The 26,202-nt window shown below is 40.2% G+C and overlaps 1 protein-coding gene across 1 annotated transcript; it reads right to left on the bottom strand.

Moving 5' to 3' along the window:
- Positions 1 to 525: 525 nt before the first annotated feature.
- prkg2 (protein kinase cGMP-dependent 2) lies at positions 526 to 25,444 on the bottom strand. Its single transcript, XM_072665055.1, has 18 exons — positions 24,956 to 25,444; positions 22,345 to 22,511; positions 21,304 to 21,417; positions 19,252 to 19,357; positions 18,560 to 18,623; positions 15,910 to 15,987; positions 11,776 to 11,870; positions 10,730 to 10,798; positions 10,526 to 10,624; positions 9,845 to 9,992; positions 9,557 to 9,693; positions 8,722 to 8,811; positions 7,906 to 8,047; positions 7,643 to 7,806; positions 7,048 to 7,170; positions 6,850 to 6,912; positions 3,465 to 3,531; positions 526 to 1,330 (listed from the first exon to the last, which is right to left on the bottom strand). The coding sequence occupies exons 1-18, from the start codon at positions 25,435 to 25,437 to the stop codon at positions 1,235 to 1,237; spliced, it is 2,304 nt and encodes a 767-aa protein (XP_072521156.1). The 5' UTR covers positions 25,438 to 25,444; the 3' UTR covers positions 526 to 1,234.
- Positions 25,445 to 26,202: the final 758 nt, after the last annotated feature.

The raw sequence follows: 26,202 nt of genomic DNA, 5'->3' as shown, positions 1-26,202 counted from the left end.
ACATGAAGCGTGAAGTGGGCTTCCATCAATACTGTCTCCACGCAATGATAGTTGACTTTCGATCTCTAATTTTATTTACAATCCCCACTGTACACACATTTATACTAGAAACAAGGGCAAATATTTCACAAAGCATTTTTTCCTCAATAGTTTTGTGTCTATCAAAAATACAGTCAAATGCAAAGATTTGGACACGATTAATATGTTTTGTTTATTTTCTAAGTTGACAAAATTACAATATTTCTATTTCAACTATCTATTTTTTCACCTAAAATATTAAATTAAGCAATTAAGCAAAAAGAATAACAGTAACTGGGCTTTAGAATTGGCTTAACTGTGGTCTCTCTCTTTTTTTTTTTTACTTAGAAAGTCAACAAAACATTTGGGCACCAAACCTTTTGCATATAAGTCAATACTTCAGTAGCATCTTACAATATTATTTTAATAAATAATAATAAAAAAACAACTTGCAGCTCAAGTAAGAACATTTACAGATCCTGGCTAAAACACATCTTTGGCTCAAGTGAAGAAACAATAAGCAACTGAGAAAAGCATTTTGCAGGCTCCAGAAAGTCACACTGTTTCTCAGTAAGCACATTTCTAAATATACACACTTTACAAACTTGAACTCCGCTTGAATTACAGAAAACTGCAGCCGTACTCATCTTCTGTGGTCTGCCTTTTGAAGCCACATCACTAGTATTCACACCCACAGGCGGTTATTATTGCGTTCAAGAGTTCAACAGTTTGCTAACGGTGGCTTCCAAAACCAAACACCTCACCTTCTTGCTTGTCCACAGTTTTTCGCCCCGTCAAAAGGTAAATATTACCTCTGGTTTCACAGGATTCGCTGTGCTGCCCACAGCTCATAACTCAAACACAAGGAGGACCCTTGGGGAAAGCTCCCAGGAGAACCTGGGACGGTGTCTCCACAAAAAAAAAAAAAGATGGACAAAACCCAATAACACTAATGTCATCATCTTATCATGTGAACCACAACTTAACAGGGCTACTGACATCACTGAAACAACACTGAGCCGCTTCTTTCAAATGCCACATTCCCAGTAGGCTTGGCCTCCACCACTGCACCACCTACTCCACCATAAACATGGCTTGCTGTGAAGGCTGTGCTTTGTGAAAGAACCTTTGTGGCATACATTGTGATTCTAATGACATCATGGTTGGAGAAGAAGGACGCTGGAGGAGTAAGTTAGGGGAGGAGATGGAAAGGCTGTTAGAAGTCCATGTCCCAACCAGAAATCTCATCAGGAGGGATCTCGTCTTCAGGTGGGTAGTTGTCAAAATAGCTGTGGTCTGTAGGCCCTTTCACCTTTTTAAAAAAGGGCAAGAATGGAAAATTAGCAATTCCCTTGGAACACCGTTACATTTGTCTGACCGGACAAGTATCGGACTGTAAAAACAGGAAATGTGAACGCAAGACAGGGCAGATTGGTATCCACAGACTGCTTTAGGAGAGGGTTTGCGATATTGGAGACACAGCTGAGCTGACTGTAACACCCAATATAAATCTCTTCTGCGCTCCAGATTAGCAGAACCATAAGCGTTACAACTGCACTGCAGAGAAAGCCCACAGGGACACAGTGCTGTGTTTATCTAGCTTGGATCTGAACTGTAGAAAAGGTTTGATTAGCCTTCAGAGAACAAAGTAGATGTAGAAGTGCTTTGTGTCTTCAAAACTGGCTGCAAATGTTTATAGGATTAAACACATAAATATATCAGCAGTTTTACTACTTAGTTAATGTCTACTTTTTTATTCTTTTTATTCAAAATTTTTATTCTACTTCATTTTTGTCAATGCACCACTTGTCAAGCTTATTTAAAGAAGCAATATGCAGTTCGGAAGTGTAATTTGAGCACTGAGCAACATCTAAAGGACACCCATTTCTGGACAAGCTGAGAGGTCACTAAAAGTGAAAGAGGCTCGTGGATTTACACAAATAGGACACAAGCGTTATCCTGCCTGTTCCTCCAGTGTTACGTACTGCAGTAAGCAGTGTTCAGACTGGCAACATTAGAGGTGCCATCAGTGGAGCTTTACATTGATTTTGAAGTTGCTATTTTAGGATTAAACATGCTACATAATGTTGCTTTAAATAACCATATAAAAGTACGAAGTCCCCGTCTCCTCCCTCTTGACCCTGTCTTCTATCATTCCTGGCTCCACTTATCAGAAGGGGAACTAGCATCCTACCACAAAGCAGAAGCCACCCGAACCCCTTAAAGATCTACCCCCTCTCTTATAGTCTTCTTCCAAATCATCATAAGCTGAAAGCATTGTCTGAGCTAGCAAACAGCACTGAAAGCTGTAGTATGGAAAGTACTATTCCTCTAGAATTGAATACACAAACTTATGTTACAGGTCTAGCTGAAATGCCCTTACATTAGTGCTTTTTATGGACTAGCAACCCTGTGGCATTGTGAATTTTACGTGATGACGTTGAGCCCTTCACTGACAGAAGACACAAGTATTAAGTCTATGAGGATCCAGTCTGAAGAAAAGTACAGATTTTTAAAATTTGTGCATGTTTTTCAAATTAGTATACGTCTCAAATGATTTTAGAGTGGGCTGTAGTAGTTTGTCTGGTAGAAACTTTTACACATCTTTAATGTATTTAGTCTGTTAGGTATTAATTATGTAATCTTCAGAAGTGAAAATATGTTTAATACCATGCATTTCAAATGAAGAGATTATTAGAATCAGTGCTTCAGTTCACAGCCAGCTTTGTCCATGATCTGAAGCTGAAAAGCAATTGAGTCATGGAACAACAAAATGATCTATAGTACACAAGCAAGTCTACCTTCCAGTGGCTAAAAAATAAGAAATGTAAACGTTTGGAATGGCCTAGTCAAAGTCTTTTCCCAAAGCCTAGTGAAAAAAGAAGAGGGAAATCACCCAATAATGGATTGGGTACTGGGTATCTTTTTACATTCAATTTACATTGAGTTACATTGTCGTGAGGTTTTGGGTTAAGGTGTAATGCAGTTCATTGTTGAAATATGCACAAATTCAGGTTTTATTTTTTCCACTGCACGGTATCTACATAATCTTTATTCTCCCCCTAAAGGAACTATGTTAACTATCCGGTAATTTTGGATGCGTTTTCCTGAATGTATACCAATGAAATGTGTTCTGGTAACACTCTGCTGAAGATCCGTGCTAAAATGGCTTCATCACATCTACAAAAAGCCATCTATGGCAACTGAAACACACTTCCATAAAGATTTAGAAAGGCTTATTCCATTCCATGTCATGCCATGAAAGGCCCATGTAGTCGTACGACTGTTGCCTTTCAGTTAAGTGGCTTCATCTTTAGGCACTAAACGGATATGATTTATATGAAATGGCCTGAGTAAAGAGGCTCTAGCAGTTTGCGAAAACGATACATATTGACAACAAATCTTGAACTATTGCCCTCCAATCAGAAAATCCTTACTGTTCTTACCTCTCTTTTCAGAGGGGAGGTCAAAGTTCTAGCCTTCAGGCCGCTCCAGCTGAAGCCAGTGAACCACCTAAACAACAGAAAAGAACAGTGATTGGGAATCAGTTGCTGGTTGTTCAATGCTGCATATGTTAATTCCACTTTTATTCATATTTCATTCCACAGCGGGCCCTCAACGTGACATTAGACACTTGGCACTGCCTCCACAGTGTTGTGCTATTATGCAGAAATCAACAGTCTTGTATAATGATATTTAAATGTGAGGGTTTGTCTGAGAGAACAAGAATTCTGTTAGCGGTTTGACGTTTCTCTCCACTGTTACCAAACTATCCGCTAGGCCTGAGGCTGGATACTGCAAATTACATCAAAGCCCAGGACTGTCCACCAGGCCACAGAGATTAAGATCCATCTGCTCAGCTCGATTCACCAATTTGATTATAGGCATTCTCAATGCAGCACCTTGAGGTCACAGGGTGGTTGTTCTGTCCTGTTGTCCATAAGCTCAAACGGGAGGCTCTGTAGTAATGAATCAACGATAATCAAAAGGTAAAAGGATTATCCAGTGTACCATTTATGAATCCATATTCTAACCTCTGCTCTTTATTGAACTGCTTATGTACTGTAGTGAGGAACAGCTTTCCCAGTGAACAATGTACGGCCAAACCGGTAAAATCAAGTGAGCTTGTCAGGAGCATGCTATGAAAGTCAATGGCCATCCAAAATATTTCTGATATTTTAGCTGTTTTTGAAAAAACCCAACTAAAAACATTTTAGTTATTGAAGTAAAAAAGGAATTGCCATCCTTAGTCAAAGTTGGCTGAAGGTCTCAATACATGGACTGCAAGCAAAGTCAGTAAAGGCTTAGAAAGACATTTAACCAAATTTTATGAATCTTTAGTTTCCAATGGTCTTTCAAAATGCCCTCAAGAGCAGTAACCAGGTGCGTAGCCCAACTGGGAAATGTTGGGCCCCAAATATGTACTGAATGCCCACCAGGGTCACTCCTGGAACCCACCTAGCCCACATTCCACCCATGTGAGCCCCACATGAGCATGTTGGCTGGACTAAGTCAAAGTTGGAGACTTTGTTTAAATAATAAAAAAAAAACTTTTAGATCAAAACAAAACAAAAATAAAACATTGAAAACATGCAAACAACAAAACAAACAAACAATACATTGAGCACAGACAAAAAACATGTGGGACAGGAGTGGAAACAAACTACACACAGGTGGGAACACTAATGACAAGGCAGGACTGGGGCGAAGACATGGGAGGTTACAATGCTTACAATGCAGCATAGGGATCTTATTGTTAGTTATAGATTAAAAGGAGTTCATTAAAGGATTTCTAAGGCAGTAGATCTACCAGTGAACACATCACAACATCATCAACAGGTGGAGAAAGTATAGCACAACAGTGACAGTGACCAAGAACAGTTGTCATTTTCTCCAAAACTGATGAGAAGACAAGAAAAAAAATGATCAGAGCAGCTGCCAAGAGACAAACGGCAACATTGTGTCATGGTCTGATGAGAACATGGATGAATGTTTTGGCCGTAATTCCAAAAAGTATATCTAGCACACACCATAACACATCAAACCATGCTTCAGCTGAAACTGGGGCTTTAATCAAGGTGGAGGGAAACATGAACATCAGTTGGTTTAGGTGCAAAACCTTCAGATTTTCAGATAAAAGATGATGAGGAATCTTTCAGTAAAACAATGACCTGACCCAAATCGACAAAGGAATGGCTCCACCAAAATATCAAGGTTTTGTCCTAGGTCTGAATCCAATTGAAATTCTTTGGTGTTATCAAATCAAAGCATTTTACTCTAAAAAGTTTGATGTTTTTCCACTTTATTTCATAAACTGCAATTTTCCATTAAATGTGGAAAAAGCTCCGATATATTTATCTTGGTTTAAATTTTTACATTGCACAAAAATGCTATTTTTACAGGGTTGTGTAGATCTTTTTATATAAACTGTAAAATACAATTGAGTGCCAAATCCAAACAAAAAAGAAAAGTTAAAATCTAAATCTACCATTATCAACAAGTCACAACAAACGTGGCAGTTGAAAAATATGTCAAACACAAAAATATACCATTAACTACTTGTGAAAAGTTCTTGTGAAACGTTCACATGGTACACATGGCCAACTGTAACAAAGCATAATTAAAAGTTACTGCATTAACAAATTAAATATTTTAGGCATAAAAGAAGAATTAATTCACAACTACATATTATACATTATTTTTAACTTACATAAGCACCTTAAACATGCAAAATGACTTTTTGTTTAGAAAGATTATGACTTCAGGCTCCTGCCGATGGCACTGCACAAGGATGATCGGGCTATTAATACCTTCGGGGCATGTGATGGGATTTATAGACTGAGAAGAGGGGGTACAGTGCATGGAATCGTCTTGTTGAATGTGTGGAAAATGGGTTGCAAAGCAGATGTTAATGCTTAGCAAAAGGGAGTGACTGCATTCGGTTGCCCCAAAGGCCACAGTGTGAAGGAAGTAGCTAAGATAATCCTTTATAAGATAAGATAATCCTTTATTAGTCCCGCAGTGGGGAAATTTAGCTGAATCTGCAGATTGACCTACAAGCAGTGACAAATTGTGTTGACATCTGAAAGCATTTCTTATCTGGGAGCAAAAACGATTTTCATTCACAAGGTGTGAAACCCACCGGCAGTCCCTGTACATCAGTCATGTCTTTCGGACACAGTTCTGACAAGCATTTCCTTTAGACTGGAATTCTTGCCACGGCTGGTAGATCCGTATCATCGCACACTTCAATATACCTGCAAATTCAGCTACTTTCTTGTGCAATCAGTCCATTTTGCTAATCATAAACATCTAATTTGAGACCCATTTCCACACATCTAACAAACATATACTGCACTGTACCCCCTATTCTCAATCACACCCCACAGATCTTCAAATCCTGATCATCTTGTGCCACAACATCTGCAATCGCCTGAAGTTTCTACCATCCTTAAACCTATAAGGTGACAGATTTTTTTGTCCAGGGAGCTAACTTTGTCCTTGGTATCTAAGCAAGTTCAACTTTTTTGCATTGTTTAATAAATCAATAAAGCTTAGAGTAGCTGCAAATCAGCACCAGACTCAGCTTTGGCAAACTCTGATAAAAACTAAAATGAGCTCAGACCTGGACTCTTTAGGGGAATAGTGTCTATTAGCCAAAACATGTCAGGTTTCTAAAGTTTGCTTCTTTAGGTTTGCACGGGAGCTACAGGGTGCAAAACTAGTCAAAACGAATGTCTTGTTGGATCGGTTTATTGTTGGATCGGACTATTGTTTAATGGCTGTATAATGAAGCCCAACCGCTAACAGCTATGTGCATGTTTGTCTCACCTGTGCTTCTTGATGTCTGTAATTCCATTCTTCATATTCCCAAGTCTCTCCGAAGGGTTTTGTCTTTGAAAGACAGAAGAAAACAAACGTGTGTGCTAACATAAATCACCTGTCCGACCCTTATTTTTCACAGTAAGGAAAAATGTTCTTCTGAATCTCTGAACTGCCAGTTTTTAAGTTAATACGTTTGGTTCATACTTGCAGAGCTTTCGAATAAGATCCCCTGGCCTCTTGGTAATCTTCTTTGGGAAGTCCATCTTTTCCATGCCTTTCAGGATGAACGTATAGGTCATCATCTGGTCTGACCCAGTGAAGGGAGGACTGTAGAAGATGTAAACATAAGTAGGTTTGTCTGTAATCCCAGTTTTTTGATGCAGAGAAATTGTAGCCTTGCGCAACAATTTAGTGAATTTTCTTCAGCATAGTAAGCATTTTTTATGCCAGCAATTGTTCCAGAAGTTAAAAACGCTAAAAACAATTGTTAGGGTTAGGGAAATCCCACTTTAAAATAGCGGGTTCATATTTTTTTCCTCGTTCAGAAGACACTATATCAGTGTGCTGCATAATGTAAATATGTATTTATAGATAGAGAATTTTAGTGCAATTCCTGTTTGATCTATACTGCAGTCATCTGCAGTGACTATCAGCAGTCATTCATAAAGATAAAGAGGGATGCTTTATCTCTCCTCAGACAATCTTACGAAATGCATGTTTTGACACTAAACGCAGCCTGACTGAAATTGTCTAAATTAAATTTCGCACCAAACGAATGCTTTACAGGGCTAATACCAACCTTCCAGTCAAAAGCTCAAAGATCAAGATTCCCAGTGCCCAGAAGTCCACACTGAGACCATGACCTTTATTGAGAATGATCTCTGGTGCAACATACTCCGGAGTTCCACAGAACGTCCACGTCTTCTGGCCACACTTCATCTTTTTGGCAAAGCCAAAGTCAACCTGACAGATGACAACCCAGAGTGAATGCTACCACTCTCATACTATGGTGACATAAGTCAACAAAACTCCAGCAACTAGCTAGGCATTAACTCTGCTTACCAGTTTTACATAACCATCCGAGTCCAGCATTAGGTTCTCAGGTTTTAGGTCCCTGTAGATGATTGCTTTGTTGTGGAGGTATTCAAATGCTTCAGTCACACAACCCACGCAGAACTTGGCAGTGTTCTCTTCAAAACTTCCCCTAAAAACAAGCAGACGTGGACTGAGGATGGGCTGAGTAGTGTTTTATACTGCTGTAAAAAACGACATACACTAGAGTTGTGATGTCTATTCAAATCATATAGTTTAGGATGCAGTAAATTATAAATGTACTACATGAATCGTCTAAACTTTAGGAGAACAGTAACAAAATATCAGTGATTGAAGTATTTTCTAAACGTTTGACCCTGGGCTTATTTAGTTGTTAGATCTTCAAGACTTGCTGTTCTATAAGTGCAATGAATTATTGGATAAATATGGTAAAACCTATAGTAGATATATGAATGAGAAAGTATGGGCCTTCATGCAGGTCATTGCGGTTTCACAGGTTTTTAGTCTTAGGGCCGGCACCAGCGATATGCAGAACAGGTAACTGCCTTGAGCCTCCACTGAAGATTAGGGAAGTTTGCCTTTAAGAGTTGTTCATTATTAAAGTTGATTGTAAATGAGTACCAGTTTTCCTACAGAATGATAAGGGACACCATATCGATGCTCTGATTAAATTCACTATATCAATATTATTATATTAAAATCACAAGATATTTTTAAACATTTCTGTTTCTACATGCCTCATTCAATTACTTCGATTTAATTAACAAATACAGACCATTAGTCATTGTTGCTTCACACCATGCACACCATGATCTGTTCACTAACCGGTCTCTCAGCAGACTCCAGATCTCTCCTCCCAGACATGCCTCCAGCAGCATGTACACATACTTACTGTCCTTAAATGTGCGGTACATCCTAGAAGAAAGAATACTCAGTTAAACTAGAGAACTACAACCAAGTTTGGATACTTAGATCAGTTTATTGTTTAATCTTGTTGCTCAATGCAAATATATTAACAGCATTTCTCAATTCAGCTCAGATATCACACACCATCATATTTGGAGAACTAAGTTAAGCAGTCAAAATTCATTTGTGAAAACATTTTTTGGTCCATATCTTTACTTCAACTTCTCACTTCTCACTTTGCATATCATCACTGTCCCACAAAAATCTTGTATATACAAAATTGAAGCTTTACGGAAAGGAAAAACCTTCTTAACGTTTAATGGAAGTCAATGTAAAAAGTACTTTTGGAGAATTTCTACTGGTCCATTTATCAGGAATTGATGTAGTACATAATCCCCCCCACCAGTAAAGCCACCCATTCTTCGAACTGTCGATACAACATTACTGGGCAACCAATGCGCCTGGAGGGAAGCGCCGCATACCCAACGCATATCCAACGCACCAGCCTGCAGACACCAGTGACTGCCAGCACCACAGTGAAGCGCTGGGGGGGGAGCGCCATCTACCCACCCTGGAGAGAGCAAGCCCAATTGTGCTCTCTCAGGGCCTCGGCTGCCGATGGCTAGCAGCATGACCGGGAATCAAACCAGCGATCTGAATGTAAATTACAACGGCCAGATTGCAGACAAAATAGATATAAGGTTTTTGCATGACAGCATTCTCCAGCATTTGGGTGAACAGTGCTTGAACCTACTTGACAATGAAAGGACAGTTGGTCTCACTCAGGATTCTCCTCTCTGAGTGAATGTGCTCCTCCTGTCTGTTGTCCACAATATGACGCTTCTTAATGCACTTCAGAGCGAAGGTCACATTCTCATTCTTCACTTTTACCTGTGGAGAACATCAACACGACCTACCCTTTTATATTTAGAATCTACAAACACATTCAACATTTCATCCTGCAAACAGTTTTCAGACATTTTCTTGTAATTCATTTAAATATATTTTGAGCACAACTGCTCACAGATGTGGCAATGCTCACCAGTTCCACCCTGCCGAACCCTCCAATCCCAAGAGTCGCAATGATCTCCAGGTTACTGAATGATACAGTGGATGTAAAGTCCTTCTCTCTGAGGTGTATCCGATCAAGGGACAGGGGTGAGCTGGGAGGAGTGTTACTCCCCGACCGTCTGCAAAAAACACTATGTATGGTTCAAGTGTGACACACAGTTATATGGAAAGCGGTGAACTGAAATAACTCCTAGTTAACCCTTCTAAGTCTCCCTGTTTTTTGAGCCAAACCCTTATATTTAACAGAACTATTTCTCACTAGAGGCTAAATTATTTGAAAATGCATATTACATATACATATATATATATATATATATATATATATATATATATATATATATAAAATCACACATACATATATATGTATATATTAAAAAAATTGTATACCGTTATATTTTTGTTATACGTGTAAACCTGTCAATATCTAAAGTTTGTTGTATGCAAATGCATATAAAATAGTCATAATAGGCTCATATCCTAATATTAATCATAAGAAAGATTAAGTAAGATTCTGACGTCAATGTGTGCATGTGTGTATACATACACACATATGTACATGTTCTTTACATTGTGCCAAAATGTAATGATGAATGAGCCAAAACTATAATATATGTATAAAGAGATTTTAACACAAAACAATAAAATCACTCACTTAGCATTTCTTTTCTTGTCATCGCGGGCTAAAGTTTCAACATAGCCTTGAAGATATTTTTTAAGTTCATCGAAGGTGCCGACAGTCTGAGTGAATGTTCTGAGAAAAGACATGAAGATCAATAGCAAGAAAATCAATAAAGCCCAAAAATTCATCATGTATAGCATGGAGTCCTGCTGAAAGTGGGAAAGGGTGTGTTCTTACTCTCGGTCAATGACGAGACATTCAACACCATCCTCATCTGCAATTATATTAGCTGACCGGACATCATCACTGCAAAGAAGCAGAAGGGAAACTCGTGTAAACATATGTAATGTGTTTAGATTTGGCTGAAATCTCACTGGAGCTCTTCTGGAAAAATGCATCACCTTAATGATTAGCTTATTAACGCAGACTGCCCAGACATTCCACCGATACCTTTGTGTCATGCCGTACATATCTCCAGTGTGTGATGAGAATACAGCAAGTATTAAAAATCACTATTTTCTTCTGACTACATCAATATATAGCTAGTGTCACTGACACAGAGCACCACTTTTAGAATAGAAGCAAAAGCAAATGATAATGCCTAGGTAACGCAAACGTAGGGTCCTGCTGTACTACCTCAACATGCTACTGTATTACTTTGTGTTATTGTAGTACTGTGTGTGTGTGTGGGGGGGGGGGTTAAAATCCTCCCCTCAGAAGGTGATGATTGGCTGCGTTTTGTCCTTCCCTTTCCCTGCCCCTGTTTACGTAACAGATCACAACTGAGGTGGAGTCACAGAAGCAACAGAACTGAATTCCAGCCACTTGGGGGGCACACTAGCCAGGTTTGTAAATTAAATCGGCATAACATGGCTTTTCCCGGACAAATTACTTGTTCTAACGCTACTAAATGTTTGTAGATAAGTACTTTAAGTACTTTGTCATATCCCATTGATTGGTCAACCCTGTTGCCCAGTCCCAAATGACCAAATCTGAACACAGACTGTAGGACATTAGCTAAGTGTGTGATTATTATAACTTTAAATTCTAAATTACTCATTCTAACATCAGTAATGAAATTTATTCACAAATTTTCTATCAACTAATGTATAATAATGTATGTTACCAAAAGAAAGTAACTGTAGTATAGAAGTAAGCCTTTTTAAACGTTATTCTAAAATGTGTGGCGTGATTGAAAGGTACTTGGTGGATTGTTGTCAATGTCCATAACATTTAACATGAAATTAGTGTTAAAATTGTTGTAAAAGTGTGAAGATGGGTACCTAATCAGAGCCTTCTCCCCAAAGTAATCTCCTTTCTGCAGGGTATTGATGACCTGTGGCTCCTCATGGTCCTTTGTGCTTTGAGTGACTTTAATCTAGGCAGAACACAATCAGTCATGATAATTGGAGAATAGAAATGGTAAGTGGAGGTCTGTCATTTATGGTTGTTCATCGATCTTAATGGTTCCCAGAGTAAAGCTGAGTGGCAGCTATAGGATTCATTGCCAGTGTGAGGCAAGAATATACAGCCTATACATGAAAAGCACACATGGTTTCCTGGTGTTTTGCCTTTGTAACCACAATGCACTGGATCACCGGATTTAAAATGTAAAGAATTATAAAATAAAAAGAAATAATGTCCATGCATCTTTTTCAGGACATAATCAATGATTGGATGGTGTTTCGTGACCTGCCTTGTGTTGTTACTCCTTTAGATCTGCTACAAAGAGTCTGACGTTCTAGACATGGTCTTCATGTTGAGAGACACAGGCAAAGACTAACAGATTATAAGTAAATCTGAGGCTATAAAATTAACAAATCCAATCAGAGGCACTGTAATTTGGTCTGAAATTACATTGAATTGTCTAATAACATTATTTTAAACCCAGAATACAGAGCCAAAGCAACAAACATGCGTCACTGTGCAGTCATCTATAGACTATTCTCCTGTGCAACAGACCACTCTTAATTTGTTTACCCACTAGTTCTAAATATTTTTGCATCATAAAAACATATATTAAACAACATATATTAACATGCATTATGTTTATGTGCACAGTCAGACTTTTTAAACTATGAATTACTGTAATAAAAACATCAGCTGTTTGACCTTATTCCCCTCATTAAATAGCAGGTGTAATGCCTATAAGCTACATGAAAAATTGAAGTAAAAAAAAGATCAAATCACATGTTTAAATTTCACACTCGAAAAGGCGTGTGTGCACTCGGTTGAGTTGCCCAGTTAGGGTAAACAGAATTGGAACTTCACAGCTAAATAACAGCCACAACAGCTAAATACACAAGTCCACCCTTTACCTTTATCTTAAGGTCTCCTTCTATTCTTTTCAGAAGTGTCACTTTCAGTGTTTCTACAATCCAGGCTTCATCATCATTGAATGTGTAATGAGACCTTGGATGATGCACAGCAGAAAAGGTCCCATAACACATTCAATGATGATGAAGCCTGGATTTTGTGGTGATCCATCAATTGTTTGAAAAACAGCAGCAGCCTTAGCAGGTTGATTTGCAAATTTTTGTCTGTTTCCGTTTAACAGTAAAGCCTGCTTGATCAGCTCCACATCCTTTCGCACCAACAGCATGCTGCTTATCTAATGGGGACAGTTTTTGTGAGGTCTTTCATGGTTATTAGAAGTCTTATTTTCTCTGGACCTTTTCATCCTTTTTTCCCCTCTAGTTTTGGGGAACTAGCATCTCCTATGTCTTATGTCTAATGTCCTCAGAACATCTCCTCAACAATAAGGAACTTGTATTTAACGTCCCAGTCTGGAAATGAAATAAATGAAGGATGGTCTCTGACTTTTGCAGAGTACTGTATAGTTCATTCAATTTTTATAGTGTATTATTTATTATGCTTTGCCCATGATGGGATATCCACTTCCGTCTTGCTCCTGTTAAGTGATCCATGGCTGACCCTCTTGACCTGATAGCCAGCTTTTCGGTGGCTAACACTAATGGCCTTATTCCCAACACACCGTCTTGGACAGGGTGGCGACAGGCTGACGAGAAGCATCATTTCCGCCACTTAAATCCCCCCCAGAAAAAAACATCTGTCCTCCCCCACCTCCCAATTAGAGCTGCAGAGACGGTGGGGGCCCAGCGGGGGATCCGAGCCTGGATAGCTCATGCTAAACGGTTCCTGTCACTTCCCAGCGGAGGCCTCTGTCTCTTAACCCCTCCAGTGTCGAGTTACTGATTTATCTTAACACGCTCTACCTCCCACAGAAATGGACAAGCGTTTCCTATACAGCCACTGCGAGGGTCAGTGGCGTTGAGGGTAAGTGCCCATAGCAACAGCCTTCAGACCAGTGTAGTGTGTCTTACTGGAACGGTTAGGCCTGGTTTGGGGATGCTGGTCTCAGCAATGGGGGAGCAGCTTCTGGGGAGCAGGATTTAAAAGAGAAATACTGAATAATACATTTTGTAACTTTTACTAAACAGAGACAAGAGCCAGGACTAGTTCCTCAACTGACATTACCATTATTACCCTTAGAGGTCTAGTGTCATTTTTTAAAATACTGTTTAATAATAATTCTACAATGACATTAGTATGTTTATATTTTACTATGTCTATTGTGACTGGTATGTGCAAATGAGGGACAGGCTATCCTGCGCTGTGCCTCATTCAGAAAGCAGTCTGAGCTGAGTCCTTATCGTGAGAGAGGGCATAGCTAAACTGCTGTAGCCTAAAATATAAGCTGTTTTTACAGCTTAGTTTCAATATACAGCTGTGGCCACAAATTTGTACATGCTTATCATGTCATGGAACTCCTAATTGTGTCTCCCATCTAGCTAATATGAGATTACAATTAAGAATTCTGAGGTAGTCCTCCTTCCTCATTCTTCCAACCACTTTGTGCAATGTACCAGTTCCACCCACAGCAAAACAGCCCCTTCAGCGTGATGCTACCATCACCATGTTTAACAGTTGTTACAGTGATCTTGGGGTTGACCGTACCTTACCTTTAAACCCCCCTCTCCATCCCCCTGGTCTGGTCGTGGTGACCAAACAACTCAATCTTTGTCTCATCGAAAGCTGGCATTTTCTTTATCGATGTGGTCAGCTTCAGACTTGAAGCGTGAAGCTTGAAGGTATTGACTTTGGAGCAGGGGCTACTTTCTTTGGATGGCGGCCTCTCAATCCATGGCAGTGTAAAACTTGCTTAACTGTGCCTTGGTGGTTCTTGGGTTGTTCCTGACCATTTGAGCCAGTTTCCTCTTGATGGAGGGTGACAGTTCATTCAGACTTTGGCAAAGTGTCTGTCTACACCTCCCAATAACCTGTACTTCCGTACAATAGTTGAGCTGACAATCTTGGAATCTGCAGTTGTTTGGAAATGGCTCCAAGAGATATTTGATTTGTGTACACTGATTTGTGTAAATCTACACCACTGAGGTTCTTGGACTTTCCTATTGCACTGTGTGTTGGTCACTCAAGTGAGTGCTGTCAAACAAACCCTTTTTCTCTAGACACAGAGAAGCTACCTACTGTAGTCAATCATGAAGTTAAGACACCACTGCATTGTTCATAGACATTTTGGAACTTTTAAAAAAATTATATTTTTGTAAATGTTTTTTACCCATTTTTATGAATGTTGTGCTGTGATTGGGTTTCCATAGTGTGTGTGTGTGTGTGTATTAGCATTAGCATTAATGTGTGCTGGTAAAACAGAGCGTTTCAGTGATACTTTTATAAAGGGTCAGAAATCATGGTCTGTTTTCATGTTCCACTGTAAAATAGGGCCACACTGCAGACTCTAAATCCTCGCCCGCACTGCTGCCAGCTGGGCAATATTGTATGTTAAATGGAATTGGAACTTGAATTGGAACTGGAACCGAATTAGCAAATCCATGTGTGGATCAGCCCTGTTCCCAATCCACAGGATCAGATGGGGATATTGCTATTCATATTGATCACTTACATTTTTAGATCAAAATGGAAAAACTTTTTATTTTATTTATTTTAATTTTTTCTACTAAAGCTGTATGTTGTTACCAATTCTGCTTTAGCACAGTTGAGAAGCATCATTGAAAGCCTATACATTCATGTCCATGATAAGTGCATGTAAACCTCCAACCACAATTGAATGAGCTGTACATTCTGAAACCATGTTTATATATTACATCAAACTTTGTCATTTGAAAAAAAGAAAAGACAATCTGGTTCACGTTGACTACGAAGTTAACTTTTGCATTTCATTACCTCATGAGATCACATTCTGTCAATAGTATCACAACACTGTTTGAAGCATGACTTATTAAAGGTTCAGTAAAATCAGCAACAGTTCTGGATATGGTCTTGTTTATGTAGAAGCTGTTGATGTTTTGAGAAGTCTGATGAGATGTAAACTGGAAGTCTGTAATTCGATGAAAAAATGTGTGCACTGCAGATATTACCTTTCCGCTGGCGATAATGTAGAACGTGTTTCCTTCCTCTCCCTCCCGGATGACATAGTCGCCTTTGTCATAATACTCCTAATGAGGAAATACAAGAAAGATCTCATTTAGTTATTGATTTCCCATTGAGTCACTGCTGACCTGTTCCTGTAGAGACAGTCCCAAAGGAAACTACAGGAAGACTGTCGTGCTTCACACAGAGGTACCATAGGACGTTGTCAGCTCCACATCTATCCCTGACTGCCATCTAGCTTAATAGAGTTTGCAAACATGTAGTTCACGGGTATATTAACTTAAAAGTAAGGGGGTAAGGTTTGGTTTATGGAAGATTGTTGTGAACAGGCATTTGTCCTCTACTGATTTCCTCAATTTTTGCACATTTGAGATCACTTAAACTAAACACCCAGACTCAATACACAGCTACCTGATATACCACTGGAAAAGTGGACAAGAATAGGTGGGGAGTGTCAAGTCTGGGGGGTGGCAATCCATGACATACAGAGAATAAGAAGAACCCATTAAACAGCTAACAATTAATATAGCACAATAATAATAGTAATATATACAATAATAACAACATTATAACATTAAGGCAATAACATTGATTATCTAGTTACGGCCATACTACCCTGAGAACACCTTGCATTCTTTGATCTCAGAAGTTAAGCAGGGTTTGGCTTGGCCTGTACTGTGATAGGAGACCACCTGTGAACACCTTCATTTCAATTTATTTTATTTTTTTTAATGCATAAAGTCATTCAGATATACAGATGTATGTGTATTATGTATTCCAAGTTTTTTTTTACTTTGCATTTCATTGTAATTTATTCTTGTTACTTATGTAAAATGTCTCTGTATGTTTCTGTACAACACTTTGCCACTGTGTATGAACGGTGCTATACAAATAAATGTGTCTGGCCTTGCCTTACAACAGAGCTGCCTATATGAGATTTGCATTTATATTAGGCAGCAAGTGAACAGTCAGTTCTTGAAGTTGATGTGTTATTGTGAAAAGTGGTCAAGCAAAATGATCAGAGATGCTTTTGACAAGAGACAAATTTTGATGGCTAGAGCGTCTCCAAAAGTCCAAAAGTGCTCCAAGAAAGGACAACCGGTGAACCAGCGACACAATCATGGATGCCCAAGGTTTGTTGATACTTGTGGGGAATGAAGGGTAGCCTTTCTAATTCCAAAGAATTAAAAATTGCAAGGAAAAACAGAAGAGCTTCTGCTCCTTGGGTGATTGAGAACATCAATTCAGCATGTGATCAGACTGAGTCAGGAAGAAAGGTCCATCTACAACTACACCGAAAGGGGTATTATAGTAGGCCTACATCCTTGACCTCCACAGTGAGGGGTGTCCAGTGGTGCTCTCATGCTATGAAGGGGATTTTTCCTGGCATGATTTGAGTCTAATTGTCCCCTTAGAGGGAAGAGTCACTGCAAATCAATACAAAGTTATTCTGACAATGATCATCTAACATTTCTATTCTGATGGGAATAGTCTCTTCGAGGATAACAGCACTCCATCCGCAGGTCAAGAAGAGTCACTAAATGCTTTGATGTTAATGGAATAATGTTAATAATATACTATGGCCTTCACCGTCACCAGATCTCAACCCAGTTGAACATTTGAGGTTTTGGACTGACGTCTTCGGCAGTCCTTTGACGGAGTGATGTTAGTCAGACGTCTTCGTCACCATCATCAAGAACACCAGTTCAGGGAATCTCTTTTGGAAGTACAGTGTTTCAGTTTAAAGACTTTTTTCCTTCACCAACATCACCAAACTATCTAATATCACCAACAATGATATACATCTTTCACAATTTTTTGCAGAGCAGATTCCTGAAAGCTGCAGAAAGCCTCATTAGTTCTGGCCATTCTCAAAAGATAAGCATGATTCCTATCAGTACATCCACAACCCAAGCATGCATCCTCCTGGCTGGACTCCGCTCTTGTTTCATCGGAGAAGTTCTCCAGGCGAGCCCTGGACCTCTTTGCAGCAGGAACTCCAAAACATTTGTCCACTCTAAGACTCCCTCGCCACATTCCAATCCCCACTGTTTAATGATAGAGCTCCACATTATCTGCATTTTGCAGTCTGAAACATCTGTGCCACTATTGAGTTACACTGCTTCCCATCCCCTCGGGAGGGAATATAATCAACTCCATCGGAATGATTGAATAACAGAATTCTCCCATTCGACCCCGGGGACCGACAATCGAGAGGAATGTCCTTGAAGTTTTTTCCGAAGGTGGGGAATGTGAGGAGGGTTATTTGACACAAAGCTGACAAAGCCCACACTCTTTTAGAAAAACTCGCTTTGGCCCCTCAGAGAGCCATGGAATAAATCAGTCAGCAGCTTGAATTGGCTGTCACGCACATCTTTAACAAATCACAGTCCCCACACCTCCCCCTCCGACTTCCACCCTCAACCCTTCAAATCAGGAACATTTTACTTGGCCTTAGTCAAATAATTACAGCAACAATGTCAAATAATTATGATAACAATCTACCGAGCCAGGAGATGACAGACGTAATATCTGCCCTGTCTAACAAAAGGATCATTGATGGTGGGTGGAACAGTTTCTGGCTTTGTGTTCAATAGGATATGAAATCAACTATGAAGAGATAAGATCTTGACTTACCACCTCCAAGCAGTCAACGATCTTCGTCAGTTTATCCTCTGGAAGATTGGCCAGAAGTGAAACGCTGGGATTTAAAAAAAAAAAAAAGGAAAAGAAGTTGGAATTTAATGCCAGAGAAGCAATCAGTGATTGTCAGGCAACTTTAGAGCACAATGGAGATCTTTTGGTGAACATATGTGGTATGGGGATAATAAAAAACACTTGTGTTTGTTTCAGCTCAAATTAGATTATCTCGATGATTTATTTTTTTCCTATTAGCATAACTAGCTTAGCCCTCAAACGGCATCCTTCCACTGGGTTCCACTCATGTTTTCGATCGAAATTGTAAACAAGATGTCAGGAAGGTCATACACGTCTAGGCCAGGTTCTCTTAATCCTGGTCCTGGAGTACCAGCACAGTTTATACTTTTACCTGCTATAACGCACCCACTTCAACTCACCTTACTGAGTAGTTGAAACAGGTGGTTTAGAGCAGGGAAAGCACTTAGCAAACTATCCAATGCCACATTTAGGAGCCATGATTCTAGGCCAGTTTGACTCCATCTCCATAGCTTGGTCTAAAAGGTATGCTTCTTTTGCTTGTTTGCTTATCTAGTCATAGGTGAGGAAATCTCCCTTTGATAGCCGTGGCAGCAGGTATTGTTACTTGACGCAAGCCTGGATTGCTGGGAACAATATGTTGGTTGGATCACCTTCTGAGGAAGCTGCGGTGCTGCTCATGCCGAGCCTCGGCGGTCATTCGCATGATGTTGTGAAAGACCTCTCGGTCGAGGACCCAGGTCCTGACACTGCTGGCCGCTGCAACCACAACAAAACAGCAGGTAAGGGGAAATGCCAGCGTGCTTGCAGGGCTTGACCTCCACCTCGCTGCGTGGGACCAGATTAACTTGCAGTGAACCAGGCAGCAGGAAACAACAGCTGCTTCTAATAGGGTCCTTAGGAAGTGGTTACATTTTATTGCGCCGTGTCAAATCAAGGGAAACCAACAGGACTGATAAACTGTGTTCAAAATAAAAAGGTTACTACACATAGTAAAGGAGTATTATTCTTCTCGGCTTGGAGTGAGCCTGTCTGACAATCCTCTCTTATCTCTTATTGAAGAAGCCAGGGAGCTTGCTGGGAAAAGGTGTATTATTGTCATCTGAACAGTAACATCTCCAATACCTTCTACGGTCATTATGTTGGAATATCTGATAATATAGGTTTGATGTCTGGACCATATCTGACTACCAGAAGCTGTTGTGTATTGTGTTTTATTAAACGTTAAATATATGTCAAGTCAAGGGGCTTTTATTGTCATTTTATCTGATTACAAGTACACAGTGTACGTAATGCACGTAAACAACTGAAGAAACATGAATTCCATGCTGGTTTTAGCTTGTTTATGTCGGGCTGTTGCTCAATTAGCTGCTCAGGCTGGTTGGCCAGCATACCAGCGTTCAAAACACACAAAAAAACTTCTACATCTCCATTTTTGCCATTATTCACATTTGACAAAAATTATATGGTGTCACAATTTCATGGTAAATGGACCAATAGAAATGCTCCACAATTACCTTAAATAAAATATTTTATATTGGCGTTTACATTAAACGTTAGGAAGGGTTTTCCTTTCTCCTGTATAGTTGGCATTCTGCAGATACAACTGGTCTACGACAAACAGGTCTACGCTGGGACAAAAGTATTGGGACACCTGCTCATCGTTTTGTTCATTGTTTCTTATGAAATCAAGGGTATTGAAGAGTTGAACTGTCGCTACTGTCCAGGGAAGGCTCTGATTGCATTCAGAAATAAGAGCATTAGTGAGGCCAGGATGTTGGATGATCACCACCCCACCTCATCCCAAACTCCCCCACTAATCTCAAAAGTATCTGATGGAGCACCACAATCAGTTTCTCTATTCCACATCTCAATGTTGGGTTTTCCTTTAGCCATATAGTCCATGCCAGGCATTAGGCATGGTGCCAGTAGGGTCGTGTTCATCTGCTTCAGAGAGAGTGTGTGTGCGCGCATTTACACATCTCTCTCAGCAATGGATGCAACTTAAGGTAACTGAATGCATTTATTAGACGAGGTGTCCACAAACATTTAGGGCTTGATTTTGGTTCTGAAATATTGTGATGAGATATGTTCTCTAAAATATTATGAAATAGCCTTGATGGGTCCGTTTGAGAAGGCAGGAGGTTCATATGTGGTCAGTGTTCTTTTAGAGTTTATATTGCAGTGCTTGACCAGGATTCTGCTCAGAGGTTCCTTTTGTAAATATCTGACATCATTAGGGTCATTTGATTGAGAAAGTGCTTTGGGCCAAAGCAAACTAAGTTGCTGATGGGTCCAAAAGCTTCGCATAGCAAAGAAATCAGGAGTCCACAAGGTGTTCCAATCTTTCCTCTCATTCTTTGTTTGACGGCCGCGGGCAACAGCGGGTTTGGATGTCTGAATGTGAAATACCCTCCAAGTCTGAGCTCACCGTGTTTAGATAACACACCAGTGAACTGGTGTTATCTAAGCAGAACAGCAGAGTCCAGGACAAATGATGGCTCTCCACCGTCCTACCTGAAGTGGGGTGAGCATTTGCATAATTCACTGGATCTGTACTGGTTATTCCCTCGCCATTTAAAATTTTTAGCATGTGTGACCTCATATTCTTAAACAGGGGGATGTTTCGTTGATAACGTATTCTCTTCATTGTATTAGACAGTTAGAGTCTATTTATGAGCAGGAAATGCTATGAATGGCTTTACCTTTGACTGACGCAGTCCTGGTACAGTTATATAAAATGGCTAATTCTCCAAAAGTTGTCCAGACTGCGATGGATGTGAGCAGTCTGTTGTTCTGATAGACATCTAGGTTACCATCTGTGAGTAAAATACAAGAAGACCATTACTGAAAAGACTAGTCAAACAATGCTCTGACTGCCATCAGTCAGAGAGACATGTTAGCTACATTAGCTTTGTAGCACCAGTGCAAAACACCAAACAAGTAATGGAAGTTACAGTAATGGAATGGAATGGAATGGAATGTTGTTATGGGGTTGCTATGCTATTGAGTTAGCATGCTGTTGCTAAGTATCTGCTAGGGTGTTGCTGGGTGGTTGTAAGGCTTTGCTATGATGTTCCAGGTGATTGCTATGTGGTTGCTTAGTGGCTGCTATGCTGCACCCCATGTGGTTGATGGAGGGAAGTTTCTAACCTGTTACTAGGCATTTGCCATGATGTGCCAGGAGGTTGCTATGCAGGTGCTATGCTGCTCCAATTGGTTGCTATGCTGTTGCTAAGCAGTTGCTAGGTGGTTGGAAGGCTTTGCAAGGATGTTTCAAGTGGTTGCTATGCTGTTGCTAAGTAGTTGCTATGGTATCCCATGTGGTTGATGGAGGGTTGTTCAGAGTGGTTGCTAAGTATTTTCTATGATGTGCCGGGAGGTTGCTATGCAGATACTATGCTGCTCCAAGAGGTTGCCATGCTGTTTCTAAGCTGTTGCTAGGTGGTTGGAAGGCTTTCCTAGGATGTTTCAAGTGGTTGCTAAGTGGCTACTTGGCATCCTGTGTGGATGGTTTCTGTGTTGTTCAGAGTGGTTCCTATGGGTTCAGTGGTTGCTCAGGATGTGGATATGGTTTGAAAAACTGTGGGACGAGTTAGCCGGCAAACATTTAAAAGTTGTGTTAAAAAAAATTGTGTTAAACTGTCATTTTTTTCTCAAATCTAGCCCAAATCTGTTCCTTTAATCTAGCATAAAAAACTATTCTCAGCTCTTAAACATCTGATGGAATATTAGATGATTCCTACCTGCCAGCACAAACAGGTGGTTCCCCGGCTCGCCTTGCTTGATGACAAACTCTCCCTGCTGGTAGGTTCGCTCATACATGCACTCCACCATGTCTTTGATCTGCTGTCCTTCCAGCCTCTTCAGATACCGGTTCTTATTCAAGGCATCTGTTAGGAGCTTCTTCACACTGTCAGATCACACATTCGTCATAATCACCCACCAGCTGTAGGCTTTACATCACACAAGTGCTGAAAAGCAATGTCTTGAGAAATCTGAACATGCTGTTAAATCACTACAGCAGTTGGGTACACTGAGGTCTCATTGTTAGCCCTTGTGCTTCATGAATTTTCAAAGCAATACAAATCTGAAATGACTGTTCTCAATCTGAGCCCTTAAATCTGAGCAAATTAAGACAGCTGGGCAAATGATTGCCCTTTGAATGGATGGTGATTTTTTGGGGGGGGTGATTGTTTAATTTTCAAATTATTCAAGACAAGCTAATTAGTTGGGTCTTCAGTTATCAAGTGAACCAGTTGTTCATTTGTCTTTACCGGCAAGGGGAATAGATAATGAATCTCCAACTGGTGTTTTAGAAGCAGAACATAAGCGTCCTGATATAATGAGAGCTTCCTCAACATGGTCCTTTAGGAGATTATCATCTGAATGGCACATCCTAATGAAGCATGTATAAAAGATGACGACTGATGTAGCGCTCTGAGCACTGAGGCAGAGCACATTTTAGATTATTTTCAGTTAGCCAGACGCCCAAAAGTAAGGACTGTCCAAAAGGAGTGTCTCTCAGTGTCTTCTTCTCCTTTTGGACAGGCTATACTCTGGGCATCGGTTACCATATTGGACTGTACTCGTCACGTTGTTTAGAGACCATTTAATACCATATGTCTTTTTATTACTGGCAAAGGAAGCCAGTTAGCTTTTGTTTCTTACATTTTTTTAACTACAGTTATGGTCGGAGGTCTGCTCACATTGATCATGAACATGAAGGTCATGGCAGTATTGGGGTTTCGATCATTTTTCTTGTGCAAAGAAAGTGTACAATATATCTCTCTTGACCAACACATACTACAATGGCCATGGAGCTCAGTGCAGATCTGAGAAGGATGATAATAGATTGAGGTCAGGAATGTCTCTTGGAGCCATTCCTAATCAACTGCTAATCACATGATTGTCAATTCTAACATCTGTACATAAGTACAAGTTATTGGAAGGTGTAGCCACTTTGCCAAGGTCTTAGCTGAGAGGAAACTGGTTCAGAAGGTCAGGAAGAACCCACAAACCACCAAAGCACAGACCTGCCATGAACTAGGACATGCTGGAACACCAGTGCCACGGTCTACAGTCAAGCAAGTTTTTCCATCACTCAATGAACTGAGAGGCTGTTGTACAGGGGACTTCGAATCTGGACCCTAAATCCTGTTTACAGTCCTGGACTTAGTCATTTTTGATAGGTGTGACACTATGTGGCCAATCAGTTACATTAACTGTTCCCTTAACTTCCAAAGAGAGCAAAACCCACGACTGGAAACTGGATTCAAGGTCCAGATATAAAGCCCTGGGAGACCCTACTTCTTTTTTTTGACCCTGTGTTACTGTTTTTGAGAACCTTTTTTGTTAAAGATGTATGTTGTCATTTATTCTGTGCCAGAAAAACAAAATACATCACTAAAAGCCCAATTAATGAGCCTCATCTATCAAGAATTTGAGAGTACTGATCATTAGCTATGAATTCAACATTAACTGATACCAGAAGTTGGATAAATATGGGCCGTTGCTATGACATTCAGGTCCATGATCAGTATGTTGTGAGTAGTGACTGCATCTTTAAAAGATGGGTTTAACAAAATGAACAAAAATTATTAATACTGTTCGCCTGTTCCGACTCCCCCATCATAAAATACACCTGCAAATAAATATGGCAGTTATGATCCATCACATGAACAAGCAGAGGGCCACCCCAGTACTGTACCCCAGTACCCTAGTGGCAGATCTAGATTGAGTCTGGATGCTCTGGACGCTCAAATGAATCAAATTGTGTCACTTGCAATGTGACAGACAACGACCACGTCAGATCCAGAGTGACCGCCGTGATCTCTTGTGCTTCCATGTATGAAAGCAGCTCATTAGCGTCTATGCCGTTACCACAGCAACCCATGCAGACAGATTTGGGATGTCCAGACACACAAATATGATCTGATTAATCTGATAATGCAAACGGTCATCTCACCACATCTAATTTGGGATACCTGCAGTCTGAACAAAAGCCTGAGAACACAGCGGTCGTCCATGTTAGCCCACTTTCCCATAAATGTTGTGCAAACTCACCAGACCTCAGACACATTTTTCTACGGATCCCTGCTGAGGTCATCCCACATAAATAAAACTACATGGTCATTACTTAATTATCTTGTTACCATGCTTTACTAAGTTGTGGCCACAACCTAATTATCTTGTTACATGCCTTACTAAGTCGTGGCCACGACCTAACTATCTTGTTACCACGCTTTACTAAGTTGTGGCCACAACCTAACTATCTTGTTACCATACTTGACCAAGTTGTGTCCATGACTTAATTATCTTGTTCCCACTTGTTCCCCCAATCAAGAAAGTTCTAACCTTGGCTCTTTCCAGACTCGGGCACTCTCGAAGTAGAACTTTGGCATGCTGCTTGAGTCATACGTCCTGGAAGAAGGTTCTGCAGAAACTCCAGCTTTAGCTCCTTTTCTCTTGTTCAGGGTCTCTCGCAGTAGGCCACTGAGCCGCTGACTGAACTTGGCCTTAGTAGGTGAAGACAGAAGTTCCAGGTCTCCCTGATTCTTCAGAGCTTCCTGTAGCTTGCTGAGCTGGAAACATTTGTTCCTCAAAGCGTCCGAAATGTCAGCAATGGCTTGGTTCTGCTGGGCCAGCTGCTCTTCCAGCTGTTTGATCTGGACTTGCTGGGCGTTCAGTTCCTCATCCTTCCTCCTCAGCTGGGTCTCCAATTCCTCCACCTTCATCCTGAGCATCTGAGGACCGCCGCTTGACTCGGCATTGATCTTGGATTTGGCTGAGCCGCTGACATGTATGAAGGGATTCAGTTTGACTGAGCCGTTTCCCATTTTGGTAGTGAAGACTGCTGCAATAGCAGCAAAGGAACACACATCAAATCAAAATCAATAAAATAGAACAATGCTTAATTATTTGAAACCATTTTATGATTTTATAAATAATTGAGACGATGGCGTGTTTTAACTTTGTTTTATTTTAAAGGTGAGTCCTGCACCACAGCACACATCTGAACCCTGTCTAAAACAGCACTGTTTAGAATGGCTGGTTTAATGCCTGTTGCTTTTAATAATAGCCACTGCTCACCCCATCCCCTAACCCCACCCCCACCCTTTTTCATTATTCCTCCCCCAGCTACACAAATTCTTAGATTTCTGAGACTTCTTTACTCACTTTAGTCCCTGTTTGCTCTAGCTAGCTAACATTTACTTCACCTTGAGTTCACATCTCGTCTTTCCCAGCTGTAGTCTGTTGTACTTGCCGTTCTAGTCTTAGTTTCCCAACTACTCAAATCAATACTCTTGTTTTTATTTTCAGTTTCTCCTGTCTGCAGTTATTTTTTTTGGTGGTCGTAGTACAAGTACCTACCCCATAATATGTTTCATAATATGCCCCCTTTAAAATAGGTGGTTATGTGTATAATGTGTATAAACGGGCATTGAATAATATGGGAGATGAAATGGCAATATTGCATTTGCATTTAGAGAAAGACTCATCAATTTAAGGAGGAATTTTAAACCAATTTAAATGGTTTAGATGTAAACAAAGTCAGTGATTTGTGAAAATTTCCATTCTAGAGAAAATGACTGACATAGATC

This window comes from Salminus brasiliensis, chromosome 20 (assembly GCF_030463535.1).
Source record: "Salminus brasiliensis chromosome 20, fSalBra1.hap2, whole genome shotgun sequence".
In the NCBI taxonomy this organism is placed as follows: domain Eukaryota; kingdom Metazoa; phylum Chordata; class Actinopteri; order Characiformes; family Bryconidae; genus Salminus; species Salminus brasiliensis.
Note: the sequence above shows the minus strand (reverse complement) of the source record. Positions and strands in the feature narration are given on the sequence as shown.

Coding starts and splice junctions, on each gene's coding strand:
- prkg2 (XM_072665055.1), bottom strand. CDS start 25,437: ATGGGAAACGGCTCAGTCAAACTGAATCCCTTCATACATGTCAGCGGC. Junction 18,624..19,251: donor CACCGCAGCTTCCTCAGAAG/GTGATCCAACCA, acceptor TTTAAATCCCAG/CGTTTCACTTCTGGCCAATC. Junction 8,812..9,556: donor AACTGTCCTTTCATTGTCAA/GTAGGTTCAAGC, acceptor TCTTTCTTCTAG/GATGTACCGCACATTTAAGG.